The sequence below is a fragment of the Didymella exigua genome, assembly GCF_010094145.1.
Source record: "Didymella exigua CBS 183.55 unplaced genomic scaffold M421scaffold_58, whole genome shotgun sequence".
Classification (NCBI taxonomy): domain Eukaryota; kingdom Fungi; phylum Ascomycota; class Dothideomycetes; order Pleosporales; family Didymellaceae; genus Didymella; species Didymella exigua.
Window position 1 is genome coordinate 114,025 of NW_022984832.1, and position 15,314 is coordinate 129,338.

Consider the following 15,314-nt stretch of genomic DNA (forward strand, 5'->3'; position numbering starts at 1 on the left):
TGACAGAACTGCTATGGCCCTCGAGCGTCTGCAGACAAGCACTCCAGCCGTCGCTCATTGCTGGCTTAATAGTGATTCGTCTTGGCTCTTCGTGCTGGAACAATATTCTAGTCACGCTCCCTGTCGGACTGAATAGCAGCGCAGATGCATATGTTTGTAGAGGGTAGCTCTCAATTACCCCTTTGTGGTACATGATGAATCGGCCGGCATCTTGAGCAAGCTTAGTAAGCTCACTCGCATCCTGTATATTCTGGAAGAGTCAGCATGTATAGTGAGAGGACTATACAATTGTATCATCTTTGTGTGCCGTACCTGAGCGAGAGAGCATAGCTTCGCCATCGAAATCACCCCCTTTCCTATGCTTCTGCACAGACTGAGCCCTTCTAGCCAGTAGAGATACTTCGTCCTCAAAAACTCATCAATGACATCTGTGACTTTCAGGTCACCAACACTATATGCCCAAGACTTAGGCTTCGAGTCGTACAGATGATCAATCCAGTAAACGCACGAGTAGCGTGAGGCTGCAAGCGGGTCATGCTCAGGCACTTGAACATCATCGATGGGGGTTCCCAGCCCGCCCAGTGTGTACATGTCCCTGTGCAACGTTCTGGACAGAACAGCGAGCGACCTCGAGAAGATCGTCCGATGAGCGGCTGCGGTCCCGTCTGCAAAAACATCAGATGCTTCTGCGAGGAATTCTTGTGCAGACTGATGCACAAAGTAGACAGTGTCTTCTCGTAGAGTGAGGAACGAACCACAGAGGCTGATGATCTCCCGCACCGACTCCAAGTCACCGGCAAAGTCCTCAAGTGGCTCCACGAGCGCAATCAATTCGGAGAGCGCAACTGGCCGATGCAAGACCGTAGTAGACGCCAGAATCTGCTGACAGATCTCAGCACTATCGGACTCGCTGATCTGCTGCATCATCCGCTTGTACAAAGAATCTAGTCCGGGCGGGAACAGCGCTAGCTTTTTCAGCACGTTCCACTTTGATGTCGTTTGGAGGTCTTGGCACACCAACGCTACCCAGAGGAAGGTACCGTTGGCATTTGACATCAGGTGTTGGAGCACGGCAGATCGAACTTCTGGTTTGTACTGCTTTTTCCGTGACAGCCGATCCACCTTTTGCTGGATGAAGATGTCAACCGCTGCCGCAACCGACTTGGCGTTTAGCTCAAGGCTCAGTCTCACTTTCTGTCCTGCCTGCTCTAGCTGCGCTTCAATATCTGGCCAGTTGCGACTAGACACGATCCACTTGACGCGGGAGGACGATGAAGATTGCCTTGCGATAAAGTCAAGCAGTTTTACCAAGTCAGTGACGCACTCATCTAATGCATCGATGATTAGATAGGTGGTGCTCAGTCCTGAATCTCGTTGCACGTCCACAAAGATCTCTGTCAACGCTACCCAGGCATTCGCATCCTCGAACAAGGCTTTCCCTGCGTCATCATGCTTCTTGCGGATGTGTGATACAAGTGAGGGTTGCTGCTTTACCATCATGTATAATAGCCCTCGCAGCACAGCCGTGGCGCTGTTGATGCGCGAGTCGGTCGCCTGGCAGAAGAAGTACGCCAAAGAGGCGGTTCGAGGCAGCGAACGATGCAGCTCGTCAATAATGCCGCAGAGCAGCATTGTCTTGCCCTTTCCAGGATCACCTTTCACCCACAGCAGTTGGCTGTGCGAATCCCGGTGCCATTGCTGGAAGATGGTGTTGTTGAGTACCCAGCGGTAGGAGTCAGCTAGCAGTCCGCCTTTGGTCTCCTCAATGCGCTTCTTGTCGTCACGCGGGTCCGTGTAGCGTACGTCTCGAATGCATCTTTCTAGCTTGTGAATCTCATCCATTAGGCGTCTGAAAGCACCAGCTGCACCTTCGCCATACACCGGCGCTATATCGACGCTGAAGATACCTTGCAGCGAGTACGCTCCGTCTTCTTCACGTTTGGTTTTCCGGCCGTCTTTCCACCGCAATCGCTCGTTGACGCTGAACTGAGAAAGAGGGGCTCCGTCAAGCGCTTCAGGTGAGATATTGGTGATTTCACGAGTCAACAACTTTAGCGATGTCTTATCACCAAGCTTCACCCATTCTTGGGAGAAGAACTCGACAGTGCTTGGGGCAAGAAGCTCTTGAAGCGTCCAGCCACGCGTGAACCATCGGCTTGCTCTGAAAGAAGGCTCCCAAGTGAATTTGTCGAGCATGCGGTCCCGTTTTCCCTTCCCTGTTGATACATCCGACAGATACACATAACATCTCGCTGCATTCTGGTACCAGCGGAACATGGACTGGATGGCGTGAGAGGACTCAGCCTTGTCTGCCTTGTTGATGCAGCATGTGTCGACCCAGAAGTACCGTAAGCGATCTTGTTGTGCTTGTTGTCCGCAGAAGTGGATCTTCTTGTAGCCACGCTTGGCCTTGCCATCGCCTGTCTCAAGGTCGGCGAAGGTTACCTCCTCCGGATCCGCTCCCCATGTGTGTGACAGTATCGCATAAGGCGGTGTTGCGCGATCGTCAAAGCTGACGATCCTGAGCTCACCATGTTCGTCATAGTGCAAAAGACGCATCGGTTCGAGTGGATGTGTGACAGGCGGCATGCGGCGAGGAGACGTGAGAGTCTCGACGTGGCAGCCTGGCAGGACGAGAGCGCGGCGGCTGGCTCTCTAAGGAGAGCTCACGGAGAAGGGTACGAATGGTTACAAAGCCCCAGGTAGCTACACGGTTGAAACAGCGGTGTTAGTGTTGCAGGCTGAAGCTGGTGTTTGCACCATGTTCTGAGCTCTGTGAGGATGCTCAAACGGTCTGGAGCGGGGGCGGACGCGGCTGATTGCGCTCATGCAGGCCCAGCACAGCCCCGACGAGTGGCATCTTCGCGTTGACTACGCTCCTATCGCGATGCACTTCTCATCATTTAGCATCTACTGACTCAACTCATCTTGTTTGTTACAGTCGCGAGGTGGCCGGCCACAGATGGCGGTGAGCGCGTTAAGACGTTTCTGGGCAGCGCAGCTCAGCGCTGGGATCAAGGCCACGACGGCGCAGCAACGAGGGCAATGAGGGCAAGGGATCACTTGGCAACATGGACGGAAAGCCGCCAGCCTGCGCCACAGCTCGTCTCAGCGGCCGATCCGTGGTGGGTATAGCGTCTGATTCAGTGCCAGATCTTACAGCAGCATCTCCGCACGCTAATGCAGCCCACCACATGGCAGACAAAGCTAGCGCGCCCCAACTCGCTAGGTTGCAATTTGCCATCTTCTCTCCTAATTGGCGAAATTGCTAGACTAAGTTAATCCTCACAGAGATCTCCTAGGCCATAAACAGACAGGGGGGCACTAACAAAGGGTTAATTAACAGCGTTAAAAGCGATTAATAGCAGAGTTAGCACAGCAGCACTTGTTCCTAATAGAGGCAAAGAGACTAGTGAAGAGTTAACTAAAGAATGCTGCATATCAATCTGAGGTTTGTAAAATGAGTGGACAAGAAGAGGCTCTGGAGGCCCAGAGTGCGAACTTGTCTCGTTACACCGTGCGTCCCGGCACGTAGGGACGGACCTTACACTGTAACTGTAGATCTTGTGGCAACCTGGATGGACTGTGGTAATACACTCACGATCATGGCTGCGTGGTTGGAGCACTCCATTGAGGACGCGGTGTAGGGCTGGTCCTTGAAGATGGGGGGAAGTGGTATACTGTGTGGGGCGTGAGGCGCATGGCGAGCGAGAGGAGGGCGGTGTGGGTGGTTAGGGCGTAGAGGGCGGGAATGAGGGGTGTGGGGTTGTTTGGGGCGTGGAGGGTGAGGAGGGGCATGAGGTGTGTGAGTAGCGCGGCGACGGTGTGGGTCACGTGTGCGTTGAAGTTGGGCGGGAGGTGGAGGGGTGGGGAATTGTGCTTTGTTGGGGCGAGGAGGCTGCGGATCTTGGTTGCGTGGAGGGTGTTGCGGGTGAATCCTGCACTGTTAAGCGGGTTCTAGTCGTCGGGTGTGGGTGGACTTACCATCGTTGTTTCTGTGCTCGTATTGTATAGCAGCAACCTCCTTGATCTGCTCGCTCGTGCCGCCGAAGAAGATGTGCTGGAAGACCTGCTCGACCATGGTATTGCCGGTGATGGCACAGACAAGGGCCTGGCGCTTACTGCTGTCGATGAAGAGATCCTCCCAGCCGCTGGCACCTCCAGGGCCACTCGATACAACGCAGCCGATGATCTTGATGGTCTCCTTCGGCATGCTCTGGAACGCAGCTTGCAAGCGCGTCTTGTCCTTGAGCTCGAAGCTGAAGTGCGCTTTGGCAAAGGCCTCGATCTGGGCCATCATCTGCCACACTCCATCGCGGACCTCGACGTCGCGGCAGGCGTACTCTGGCTCTTGCAGATCCTTGAGCAGCGCGGCACTGCTGTCGTGGTTCTCTTCCAGGATTTCTCTCGCTCGTGTGTTCGGCTTGTCTGACCATTGCGCCCGGGACATGGGGGTGGCGGTTTTGTAGGCAGAGTCGTTGCGTTTTGGCAGAGGCTTCGGCTTTGCAATGTCTGCAGTTTGCTCAAAAGTGACGTGTCGTGCCACGGGACGTTTCTTGGGGTTTCTAGAGGCTGCTTGCTTCTTCCGAGGGACAGTCTCGATTCGGTCCTGTTATTGCTGCTCCCGCTCGTCCTGGATGCCCTGCTCGATCGCTGTTCCTGTCATGGCCATCTGTGCCCTCTGCCTAGCCTCGTTGGCGCTCTGCAGAAGGGAGTCATCGCCGGCAAAGTGACTGTCCGTGTATTCCTCATCCGAATCGTTGCCTTCGCAGCATTCGACTTTACGCTTGCCGAGCGAAGGATGGGGCGAGGCGTTGAAGAAGCGGCCGATCATGCGGGCGCTGTTCCTGATCGACTCCATGGCGGTAGACTTTGTTGATGTCAAGTTTGGACAGTGAAGAGACGGGCAATCTCGAAAAGGGACTGGACTGATTTCGAAGAGGCAGGCAAAGAGGACTCAAATACAAGCCGGCGGCAGAGCATGGGAATAGTCCTTTGTCTCTTGTCACTCACGGTACATGGTGGCTTCATCTTTGTTTTGCATCACCGTGGGCGGCGGGGCGAAGAAACATATCCGGAAGGGGCGAGTTGCCTGCGAACAATGGCGCTGAGATAGTGCGAGACTCTTGGCAAATCAACAATGGCGACGTCTAGATAAGAAGCAGAAAGGAATGTGTGGCTAGGGTCTGTATCGCAGCCATCAACTTTGGTGGTAGAGGTCGTGTCTTTGAGTGCTTTGAAGTATCCCTTGCTACACTGGCGATGGTAAGACTGCCACAACACATCCACATTCGTCACATGTAGCGAGTCGACCGTCGTGTCGACTGAAGCCGCAGCGTTGTGTGAAGAGACAGAACTCAGGACAGGCTGCCTCGCAGTGATGCGCGAGTCATGTCAAACCGCCGCCATGTCGTCAGCCCTCTGCGCTCGACCTCGGAGCTACCGGTATGAAGCCCTCCAAGATAGTCACAATGTCAATGTCAATGTCGACTGCCCCGTCTGCTCTTCCAGGACTCGTGATCAACGTCTGAGTGAGGCGCGTTCACATTCATATGCAGAGTCACAACATGCTCCACCTTCCCGACGAGCTCATCCTCCAGATCATCGCGTGTATGTACGCTCTCCTGATCGACAGCTTCCCCACGCCTCAAGGTGCTCATGCCCTCCAGTCCTCGAGCCGTCCGAGCTCGTCAACGTGTCACACGTGTCGCGGCAATTCCTCAACCTCAGCCGCGACAACAGGCTCTGGAAGCAGCTATGCTTCTCGCACTCGTACACGGAGCGGCGCCGGCGTCGGCTCGAGACGACCTTGACGTCCCCGCCAGCTGAGGCCGATCCGCGCCTGGCCGAGCTCATCGAAGCCGCCAACAGTCTCGCCGACTCGTTTGACGTGAGCGTGCACAACCCACGAGCGCCAAGCGCCGAGGCGCAGCTGAGCCAGAACCGGGAGAAGAGGCGGGCCGCGCTGCTGAACAACTGGGACCCTAGTGGGCTGGAAGAGAAGGTGAACTGGTACCAGGAATTTGTTCAGCGCCATGCGCCGCCGCAGCTGAGCTGGTTCCAGGGCGCAGGGCACGACGGGGAGGACGGGGTGCAGCGCGAAGCAACGGGCGCAGGCATCCTCTATGACGCCGACGGGCTCGCCTCGAAGCTCATTGCGCCGCTGGACGACGGGAGCATCAGGATCTGGGACGCGGGCGCCCACAGCAGCCGCATCGGGACATGCACGGCGACGAGCGATGCAGGCGTCCTGACCGACAAAGGCCCCGATCTGGACTGCGCCACGCGTCTGTCGCAGAGCCGGGCCATGATGACCGACACGGGCGCCGTCGAGTGCGTCAGCATCGACAGCGCGAGACGGCGCGGCTTCTTCGCTGTGCAGGAAACGCTCAGCGAAGTCGACCTCACCACGCTCCAGGTCGTCTCGCGCACACGATACCCCTTCCCCGTCACGGCGCTCAGCGAAGCCCACCACAGCACGCCCCTGACTGTCGGCACCAACTGGACGCTGCACCTGCACGATACGCGCACCGCCACGCCGCCTGCGCGTGTCGACCTGCTCAGCACATGGCCGTCGACGTCCTTCTCGCGCCTCGCTACGGGCGACTCCGGCGGCCACGTCGCCCTCGCGCAGCCGGGCGCCCTGTCCATCGCCCACGCGCCGCCGCACCTCGGCGACGGGAACGGCGACATGTGGATCGGCGGCCGCTTCACGTCGCTGCTGAACTTCGACCGCCGCTTCTTCCCCCGCCTGCGCGGCACCGTGCACTCGGGCGCGCGAACCAGCAGCCTCACCCTGCTACCCGTCCCTTTTGTCCCGCAGTCTCTCCGCCTCGGGGCCCCCTACTCGTCGCCCTCGCTGCTCCGTGCCGCGCGCTCCACCGGCGGCGTCACGCTGCTCGCCGCCGGCGCGTACAAGGGCAAGGGCAGCCTGGAGCTGTACTCGCTCTCGCCGGCGCCCGAGTACGCGACCAACAGCGCCGACAGCCGCACGACGCAGAACCCGCGCGCGAGCTACCAGAACCGCCAGACGGCGAGCGCGACGCGGCTGCTCGCCGCCGCGGGCCATGGGACGCGCATCGTCTTCAGCGACGCCGACGGGAACCTCAAGTGGGTTGAGCGCGATGCGAGCACGCCCGTGCGCCAGTTCAACATCAACGATGTCCGGGGAGAGAGGGGGACGGCGACGGCGACAGCGACAGCGACAGCGACAGCGACGGCCACCGGGGTAGACGCCGCCGCGGACCAAGAGGGCGACATCGTCCAGCGCATCCTGCCCACGACCTCGCCGTCGCTGCTTGCGCCTGCTTCCAACCCCGCTCCACCAGATGCGGGCACGCAGGACCTGCTCCTCTGGACCGGCGACGGGAGACTGGGCATGCTGGCCTTTGGCCGCGAGCACGTCTTCGACGCGGATACCTTCCACGACGCCCTGGAGCGGCAGGTCGACGACGAGCATGCCGATACCGCAACGCTGGAGGAAGAGTATGGGCTGGAGATGCGGAGGGCGCTCGAGCAGCAGGCGAGGGAACTTCGGTGGTTGAGCGGCTATGGCTTGTAGATGGCCATCTCATCGCTCCATTTAAAAATTAGAAGAAGCGCAGCCTGGGCAGCAGATATTTTCGTCATCATTCCATTCATCTTCTACAAACCAAGCACAAAAGCAACCTGATGCTATTCCATCCAACATAAAACATCCTCGAACGCCAAATACCATCGTATCCATGCCTCCGCGCCCCCGTGATCTGTCTAGATCGGGTATCAAAAGCGGAAAATATACCGACTCACAAATGCAAACGCCATCCGCGGAAAAAGCAAGCGCTGGTAATCGCCCAGCGGCGCGTTTCGTTGCGACACTCATGTCTGGGTCCATGCAGAAAACATCGTTTCAATGACTCGACATGTGAGCAGCAACCTTGTAAAAGCAGCAACCTTGTAAAAGCGGCGCCACAAGCTCACGAGTACATGAGACCCACTATCAGCGCCCCATGCCGAAAAGATACCTGAGTTCGCGCACGTTGAGGCGAGTAAGGCTCTTGCTGCTCCGCTCGTCCAGAGCTGTATCAATCATCTCGCGCTTGCGGTCTTGAATCTCACAGATGCGATCCTCCACAGTCTCGGGGACGAGGACGCGGTGGACGGTCACCTCTCGGTCCTGAGGCATGCGGTGCGCACGATCGATAGCCTGCTCTTCGACGTACGGGTTCCAGAAAGGATCCAGAAGGATCACCTGCGAGGCCTTGGCTAGGTTGAGACCAGCGTTACCTGCCTTGAGCGACAAGAGCATGATTCTCTGGTCAGGACTGTCCATGAACTTCTCAACAGCATCGGCTCGGTCGCTCATCGACATGGACCCATCGTAACGTTGGTACCTGAGCTTTCGCTCATACATCGGCACTTCGACCAAGTCGAGGAGTGAAGTGAATTGGCTGAAGATGAGAATCTTCTCGGTAGGATCCCTCGCGGCGATGTCGCTGACAAGCTCCATGGTCTTCTCGATCTTGGCAGACGTGATCCACGTCTTGCGCAGGCGACGCAGATACTTCTGCTTGGCGGCCTTGCTACGAAGAGACTCCTTCTTGAGCTGCGCAAGCGTGACCTTGGGATTAGCTTTGGCTTTGCCCTTTCCCTTGGCGCGCCTCTTCTTACTCTTAGACTTCGCAGAGGGGCGAGGCTGAGGAGCTCCGTCATTACTGGCAGGGCCCTCGGCTTCATCATCAGACCCCTCTTCGTTATCGACAACGAAGTCTGCCAGGTTACCATTTGCATCAACGTCATCATCCACTTCTTCATCTTCATCCTCTTCATCCTCGTCTCCAGAGTCGGAATCGTCGTCGAAAAGCTCCTCCGAGGCAGCTCGGTCAGCCTCGGAAAGCTTCTCGGGCGCGTGCACCTTGCAGAAATGCTTGAAATCGGTGATCATGGCCGCCTTTAGCTCTCCACGACAATGAGGGCATTTCGCTGTACCGGCGTTCTCGCGGCCATCCCTGATGCCGCGAGTTGGGTCAACGAGCTTCTGGACACACTCTCCGCAAACCGTGTGACCGCATGGCATGATGATGGTCGGGTTGAGGTCCGCGTCGAAGCAAACAGGGCACTCGAAGTCCTCCGCGTTCCTCAGACGGTATACAACATCTGGGTGCAGGTCTTGGGCCCGGCTCAACAAGTCGTCCTCTGCAATGTTCTCGGTAGCTGGTTGACTGAGATCTTTAATTAGGTGTGGGTGACAGCAAGCTTGGCGGAGGCGCAAGAGAAGCACGAGGATGTTCGCATAGTTGGCTGCACAAAATCGTCAGATCCCGAGAATCGGTGTCGTAGAAGTAGTTGGGCACACTCACCAGATATCGTGTCCTTCTCGATGTACTTGTTGAGTGTGATCTGGGCCTTGCTCTCAAGGGCCTTGTACACTATCATTTCGTCGTCGGAGAACTCCACAGCTTCTTTAGAAAGATGCTTGGGCGGCAGGTTACACACGATCTGGCCGTCAACAAGTGAGTCCTTTTGACGTCGAAGCATCAACGACTTCAGTAAGACCTGCACGCGCTGCATAGCAGACTTCCTGGTCTCGGCATGATTGGCTCGTAGAGGCTTTCCAAAATCCTGGTTGAATCTCGACCAGTCGTGGCTAAACCTTGTTAGCAGTGCATTCGCGGTGGTGGAAGCAAAGTTCTTACTATGGCGGAATACCAAGGAAGCGGATCAGCGGGTAGAGCTCGTCGATCGTGTTCATCATGGGCGTTCCTGTCATGACAAGACGGTGCACAGCCATGAGATCGTGAGCAGCCTTTGAGCCGACTGTCTGCCTATTCTTGATGCATTGTGCTTCGTCGAGGATGACGCGGTACCTGTGGGTGTCAGCCTGTATGAGCTTTCAATCTGACACAACTCACCACATGCACTCCCCGCCCAGCAGTGCAAGTTTCTCCTTGGCCTTGCGTTGATTGCCAGTCCGCTGTTCTTCCAAATGCCGCATCGATTCCTTGCGAGACTCTTTCTGCTTATACTCGGATGTGAGGATACCAAAGGTTGTAAGAACCACGTCATACTGGCGAAGCTTCGCAAAGTCTGCGTTCTTACCACTGCCATGGTAGATATAGACCTTCAGGCGATGTCGCGTGTGAATATGGCGTTCGATCTCCTTCTCCCACTGCCTCATGAGAGCGACAGGGGCGACGATGAGTGTAGTCTTACGGCGTGGGTCGTCTGAGGGTCGGGCGCAGATGAGTGAGATGGCTTGCACCGTCTTCCCCAGACCCATGCCGTCTGCCAGGATACCGCCTTTGTTGGTGCCCGTCTCCATCTATGCGCAGGTTAGTCAATCATCATGGCACATCATGGAATCCTTCAGTACCTTAATGAGCCAGGTAAGGCCAATCTTCTGGTACTCCTTTAGTTGAGAGCACATATTGGCAGGCGTCTGCTCGCGCCGCTCAGGCGCATCTTCAGCATCGTGTGCTGAGACGTTGCCAAGGAGATTCTCGACAGCTTGGGCTTCGTCGTAGGTCAGAGGCTGTCCATACTCATCTTCGTTGTCGAATGGTGCCCATGGCTTGTCAGCGTTGCCGACATAAAAAGGTACTTCGGGCGCTTCGTAAGCTCGGTTTGCTGCCTCGGGTAATACGGGCTGTTGGATAATTGTAGACTGATAAACATAGCCTGCGCCGGCTGGAGTCGGAGCCACCAAGAACTGGGCAAGCTCGTGAGTAGGCATAAAGTCTTGCCCAAAAGCGTCGACAGGCTCAGGAGCTCCCGGCAGGAAAGCATTGTTGAGTTCAGGAAACGGGTCTGGCGTTGGAGCATTCGACTCTGTTAGATCAATCACGTTTGACGGTGCCTGCGCAGGCCGACTTGGTCCATACGGCAGTGCAGTCTGGCGATAGGTAGAAGCTATGTAGTCCTGGAATGCCGGGTAGGCCTGTGCTTGATTGTGTGCTGATACCTGAGGTGGCGGCAATTGGCGGCTTGAGCTAGCGTATGCCTGTTGGTACGCAGGCAGGTCCGAGTTGACTGAGTTTGGGGTGTTTGGGGTGAGAGGACTTGGGTTTAGACTCGGCCTTTTCGACTCAGGGTACACAACATTGTGCCCAAGGCTTCGCTTTTGAGAAGCGCCGCTCGACGACGCAGGTGAGACTGGCTGCGCCGGCTGAGGAGCGGTGAGATTCATGTCGCTGTTAAGGAGCTGGGTATTTGCAGCAACTTGGCCATGCTGCACGCTATGCAGTTCTTCATACTGCTCCTCGAGCATTTGCTGGTAGAAATCACGGTCTAGGTAGTCTGGTCCGTTCTGCTGCAGCAGGTCTTCGATCAGATTGATGTTATCCTGCAACTGTTTGGCCGAGACCCAGTCGGTAGCCATGGCTGCAGCCGAGTTTCCAGTTCGCTCGGGTCGTGGTGGTGAGGTTTGGTCAGTGAGCGGTTCAAAAACGGGTAGCTGCGCGTTTGCTGGCTGGTCTTGTGATGTATTGAGGATAGTGAGCGCGCAACCGGCCTAAAGCCGCAGTGGACAGTGAAGTGAGGACAGCGGAGTGCGCATGGGGAAAATAGACTTTAGCGCGTTTAGTCTCTAGGCTGCTGCGCCTTCCTGGGGAAGGAGCATGAGCGAGGAAAGAGCCTTGGAGGAAGTTGCGAATCGCGATGACCGGACGGCAGAGCCTCGATCCGCAAGGCTTCAAGCCGGCAAAAGGAAGTTGTTAGAGGCAAGAGCCCAGAGGAGTGCCTGGCAGACGGGAGGGTCTTCTATTCCGAAGGCAACATCTCTAGCCTTGTGACGATGCGCCGTTGAGGTGTTGGGTTGGGTAAAGCGACGCGACATGTCCTCTCTCCGATATCGATAGGGCAACTACGGTTGGCTGAGCTAAGAATATTGCATCATCAACCAATAAACATCGCTTGAGGGCAATGCATAAGCTGAGATCGCTCAAGCGGTCAGGGGCTAGCTGAAAGGCTGCGAGTACGCACTAGGAGCTGGTAAATTGTCCACGAGGCTGAGTCCTTCGCCATCAATGTTCCGGTGAGATTCAACGATTTGGTGCGTGTACGACCACGCTTGTATTACCCTGGTAAGCGGATTCGCGAGCTCACGTGTCAACTGGACTCTGCTTGTCGTCCGTTTGCCTTTCCGCTTGTGTGACGTACCTATTGCCCTTGCGTGCAGATTGACACTGACTCGAACTATGCAAACGGTTACAATGCAGACAGTTGAGCCAAAAGCAAGCACATACTGCAGAGAAATCAACGCCGCTAAGAGATGGTATCACCCTCTCTATTCTTCTCCAGTATATACACCTCCCTTGAAATCGAACAAAGATGAAATAGGAAATCTTTCTTGATCAGATTCAGCTAAGTGTACACAAAATACAGTTGCCGCCTAACGCTCAACCAACTCTCCCTCTCTCCACATCTATTCACATCTCCTGCTTACGACAGCATCCTGCTCATGTCGCCACGGATACGGTTGTAATCAAGGAGACCCTCGATCTGGCCAACGGCCGAGACAGCAATGTCGCGGTCCCAGAGCTTCTTCTGGGCGAAAGCCATAACATCCTTCTCGGTGATGCGGCCGACGACGCGCTCGACCTCCTCAGGCGATAACCTGCGGCCGGTAGTGATGATCTGGCGACCAATGTCCTCGGCAACGGCGGTTGTGCCGTCGAGGGCGAGGAGAAGGGAGGCCTTGAGCTGGGACTTGGCGCGCTCAACCTCTGCGGAGGAAACGTTCATGGACAGACGGGACCATTCGCGGAGGGTGAAGTGGACAAGGTCGTCAATTTGGGTGAGGTTGTTGGTGGTCAGGTAGATACCCCACAGACTAGATGATGTTAGCTATTGCCAGTGCTATATCAGCAGATCTGCTTACCCCGTGTCCGAGTACGATGTTGAAAAGGACATGAAGCTGTTGGCGAGGTTGTTCTGCGAGACGAAAGCGCTGAGCTTGCTGCCGAGGTAGGCAGAGTTGCCCATGGAGCGGTCCCAGTTACCAACGATGGCCTGAGTGACGAGCGCGGTGAAGTAGTCGGGGTCGCTCCAGCTGACACCCTCAACAGCGATGGCAATGTTGGCGCTGCCCATAGTGTCGTCACGGAGGCGAACCTCAGAGCCAATGAACTCAGGCTTGGCCTTCTGCTCCTGGGCGATGACCTTGTTAGAGTAGTCCTGGGGCTCGGAGGGCAGGTTGGCGAAGTGCTTCTCAGCAAGCTCAACGAGCTGCTGGTGGGGGATGCCACCGGCACCGACGAGGACCATGCGGTCGGCAGTGTAGTTGGTCTTGATGTAGTTCTCGAGGTCGGTGCGCTGGATGCTCTCGATGTTCTCCTTGGGTCCGAGGATGGTGCGGCCGAGAGACTGGCCCTGGTAAGCGGTGGCGTGCAGGTGGTCGAAGACAACCTCCTCGAGCTGCTTGTCGACCTCCTCCTGCTCGCGGAGGATGACGTCGCGCTCGCGCTCGATGGCAGAGGTCTCGAGCTTGGAGTTCTGGAGGATGTCGGAGAGAATGTCGACAGCGGCGGGGACGTCGTTGTTGAAGGCCTTGGCGTAGTAGACGGTGTTCTCGCGCTGCAGATCATCAGTGTCCGTCCCGCGCGTGATCTCAGAGGCTTTCAGCACGTACAGAAGTGTAGGCGTTCAAGTGGCCGCCCATATTCTCAATCTCGAGCTCGAGCTGCTGCTGGGTGCGCTTCTCGGTTCCCTATCCCAACAGTTAGCATCCGCCTCCATCCAGCACCGGAAGGGTCTGCGTACCTTGAAGGCAAGGTGCTCGAGGAAGTGCGCGGTGCCGTTAGTCTTGTCGGTCTCAGCGCGAGAGCCGGCATCGATCCACACACCGACGGTTGATGTCTGGGCCCATGGGGAGTGCTCGGTAGCGATCTGCGCGGAGGGGTCAATTGCAATCCCGGAATCTCCGACAGTGCCGTCCATACCGTGAAGCCGTTGCTGAGGGTAGTGCTCTCCGTCTTGGAGCCGTAGGTGACGGGCGTCGCAAGGCCTCTTGTCAAGGGTGACGCCTTCTGCGCCTTGACGCTGTTGATGGCGGCGCGAGAGCGCAAGCTCCGCTGGAAGTTCAGTGCGAGCTGCCTGGAAGCCATTGCGTCGGCTCACTGTGGGAGAGGATGGCGGGCGGTGGGGGGCGGGTTGGATGATGATCCAGAGCTTCAAATCACCAAGATTGAAGTTCAGCGCAAGACGTCACGTGAAGCAAAGAGCGAATTCGCGAAAGGCAAGAGCGACCGGTGCAAATGCAAACACGTTCATTGGCCGCCCGCGGCCCCACAGCTATCCTCGGCCATTGAGACATCATCGACGAACATCTACCGGGTGTACTTTCAGACGGCCTCCTCGCACCCGCACAACACCACCGCAGCAATGGCATCCCTCATGCGTCCCTCCGTCTTCCGCCAGGCGCCCGCCGCCTCGCAGCGCGTTATGTCTGCCTTCGCGCGCCCCAGCGCCGCCATGGCCCAGTTCAAGCCCGCCTTCCAGAACTCCACACGGGTCGCCGCCTTCCACGCAACGCAGAGGAACCAGATCTTGCCTCCGCTGCCCCAGAAGATCGTTGGAACTGCCAACGTAAATGCAAGAGCAGCAGCGCATTGAGTATTATCTAAGACATGTGACAGGAGCCCGTCGAAGTCCCCACCCCCGACTACACCCACGGATCCTACCACTGGAGCTTTGAGAGGTGGGTAGTCTCATTCTGTGTGTTCTGGAGAGATAGAATTAGCAGAAGAGGTGATTGTCAAGCTGTAACGTGATCGAAGTCACAACCGGATTTGCTTTCCGGTTATATGGAAGACGAGAGGAAGGGACCACCACGACTGCGAGCAGGGCTGACAATATCGCAGGATCGTCTCCGCCGGTCTCATCCCCCTCACAATTGCCCCCTTCGCTGCCGGCTCGCTGAACCCTCTCACCGACTCGATCCTCTGCGCCCTGCTTGTCGTCCACTCGCACATCGGTTTCGAGGCGTGCATCATCGACTACTTTCCGAAGAAGCGCGTGCCTATGGTCCGTAACATGGCCATGTGGGCGCTCCGTGCCGGAACCGTCCTTCTTGGTGTTGCGCTGTACTCCTTCGAGACAAACGATGTTGGCGTCACAGAGGCTGTTCGCCAGCTCTGGACAGCATAGGCGATTTTGGGGGGGAAGGAATTTTATGCGCATTAAGGTGGATTGTGAGGAATATATGTGCTACTAGTATCAATTGATTGTGCAAAGTACAAGTTACGGTGGCGTTCGAAACGTGGAGTGCGATGTTAACTGCAATATTGTCTATATTGATGTCAGTGACAGGCATCGATAGCGATAGATGTTTTTCTCTC

General features: G+C 56.6%; 6 protein-coding genes across 6 annotated transcripts in view; 2 read left to right on the plus strand and 4 right to left on the minus strand.

The window, feature by feature from the left end:
- Positions 1 to 2,589, minus strand: part of M421DRAFT_76773 (HET-domain-containing protein) — a gene marked incomplete at both ends in the record, with an annotated part of 4,498 nt that extends 1,909 nt beyond the window's left edge. Inside the window, 2 exons of the mRNA XM_033597257.1 lie at positions 5 to 250; positions 313 to 2,589. Of these exons, the coding sequence (XP_033443163.1) occupies positions 5 to 250; positions 313 to 2,589 (2,523 nt within the window). The remainder of the gene's footprint in view (positions 1 to 4; positions 251 to 312) is intronic.
- An 818-nt stretch (positions 2,590 to 3,407) lies between these two features.
- On the minus strand, positions 3,408 to 4,531 carry M421DRAFT_336733 (uncharacterized protein). The gene is made up of 2 exons (XM_033589428.1): positions 3,985 to 4,531; positions 3,408 to 3,938 (listed from the first exon to the last, which is right to left on the minus strand). The coding sequence occupies exons 1-2, from the start codon at positions 4,448 to 4,450 to the stop codon at positions 3,604 to 3,606; spliced, it is 801 nt and encodes a 266-aa protein (XP_033443164.1). The 5' UTR covers positions 4,451 to 4,531; the 3' UTR covers positions 3,408 to 3,603.
- A 993-nt stretch (positions 4,532 to 5,524) lies between these two features.
- M421DRAFT_426405 (uncharacterized protein) lies at positions 5,525 to 7,733 on the plus strand. Its single transcript, XM_033594379.1, has 2 exons — positions 5,525 to 5,610; positions 5,670 to 7,733. Exons 1-2 carry the CDS (start codon positions 5,568 to 5,570, stop codon positions 7,559 to 7,561), a joined length of 1,935 nt encoding a protein of 644 aa, XP_033443165.1. The 5' UTR covers positions 5,525 to 5,567; the 3' UTR covers positions 7,562 to 7,733.
- A 245-nt stretch (positions 7,734 to 7,978) lies between these two features.
- On the minus strand, positions 7,979 to 11,164 carry M421DRAFT_76792 (uncharacterized protein; the record flags this gene model as incomplete). The annotated part of the gene is made up of 5 exons (XM_033597259.1): positions 7,979 to 9,279; positions 9,339 to 9,625; positions 9,675 to 9,845; positions 9,891 to 10,300; positions 10,352 to 11,164. 5 exons carry the CDS (start codon positions 11,162 to 11,164, stop codon positions 7,979 to 7,981), a joined length of 2,982 nt encoding a protein of 993 aa, XP_033443166.1.
- Positions 11,165 to 12,010: 846 nt separating this feature from the next.
- M421DRAFT_426408 (mitochondrial-processing peptidase subunit beta) lies at positions 12,011 to 14,173 on the minus strand. Its single transcript, XM_033594380.1, has 5 exons — positions 13,917 to 14,173; positions 13,738 to 13,863; positions 13,607 to 13,684; positions 12,857 to 13,551; positions 12,011 to 12,808 (listed from the first exon to the last, which is right to left on the minus strand). Exons 1-5 carry the CDS (start codon positions 14,079 to 14,081, stop codon positions 12,418 to 12,420), a joined length of 1,455 nt encoding a protein of 484 aa, XP_033443167.1. The 5' UTR covers positions 14,082 to 14,173; the 3' UTR covers positions 12,011 to 12,417.
- Positions 14,174 to 14,358: 185 nt separating this feature from the next.
- Positions 14,359 to 15,123, plus strand: M421DRAFT_76845 (mitochondrial succinate dehydrogenase cytochrome b560 subunit D; the record flags this gene model as incomplete). The annotated part of the gene is made up of 3 exons (XM_033597267.1): positions 14,359 to 14,562; positions 14,613 to 14,674; positions 14,838 to 15,123. 3 exons carry the CDS (start codon positions 14,359 to 14,361, stop codon positions 15,121 to 15,123), a joined length of 552 nt encoding a protein of 183 aa, XP_033443168.1.
- Between the last annotated feature and the right edge of the window lie 191 nt (positions 15,124 to 15,314).

What these genes read in the sequence shown, in the direction of transcription:
- M421DRAFT_336733 (XM_033589428.1), bottom strand. Translation starts at nt 4,450, where the DNA reads ATGTCCCGGGCGCAATGGTCAGACAAGCCGAACACACGAGCGAGAGAA. An exon ending in CGAGCACAGAAACAACGATG is followed by an intron (nt 3,939 to 3,984) that starts GTAAGTCCACCC and finishes TTAACAGTGCAG; the next exon opens with GATTCACCCGCAACACCCTC.
- M421DRAFT_426405 (XM_033594379.1), top strand. Translation starts at nt 5,568, where the DNA reads ATGCTCCACCTTCCCGACGAGCTCATCCTCCAGATCATCGCGT. An exon ending in CATCCTCCAGATCATCGCGT is followed by an intron (nt 5,611 to 5,669) that starts GTATGTACGCTC and finishes CATGCCCTCCAG; the next exon opens with TCCTCGAGCCGTCCGAGCTC.
- M421DRAFT_426408 (XM_033594380.1), bottom strand. Translation starts at nt 14,081, where the DNA reads ATGGCTTCCAGGCAGCTCGCACTGAACTTCCAGCGGAGCTTGCGCTCT. An exon ending in ACTTGAACGCCTACACTTCT is followed by an intron (nt 13,552 to 13,606) that starts GTACGTGCTGAA and finishes GATGATCTGCAG; the next exon opens with CGCGAGAACACCGTCTACTA. An exon ending in ACATCGTACTCGGACACGGG is followed by an intron (nt 12,809 to 12,856) that starts GTAAGCAGATCT and finishes AACATCATCTAG; the next exon opens with TCTGTGGGGTATCTACCTGA.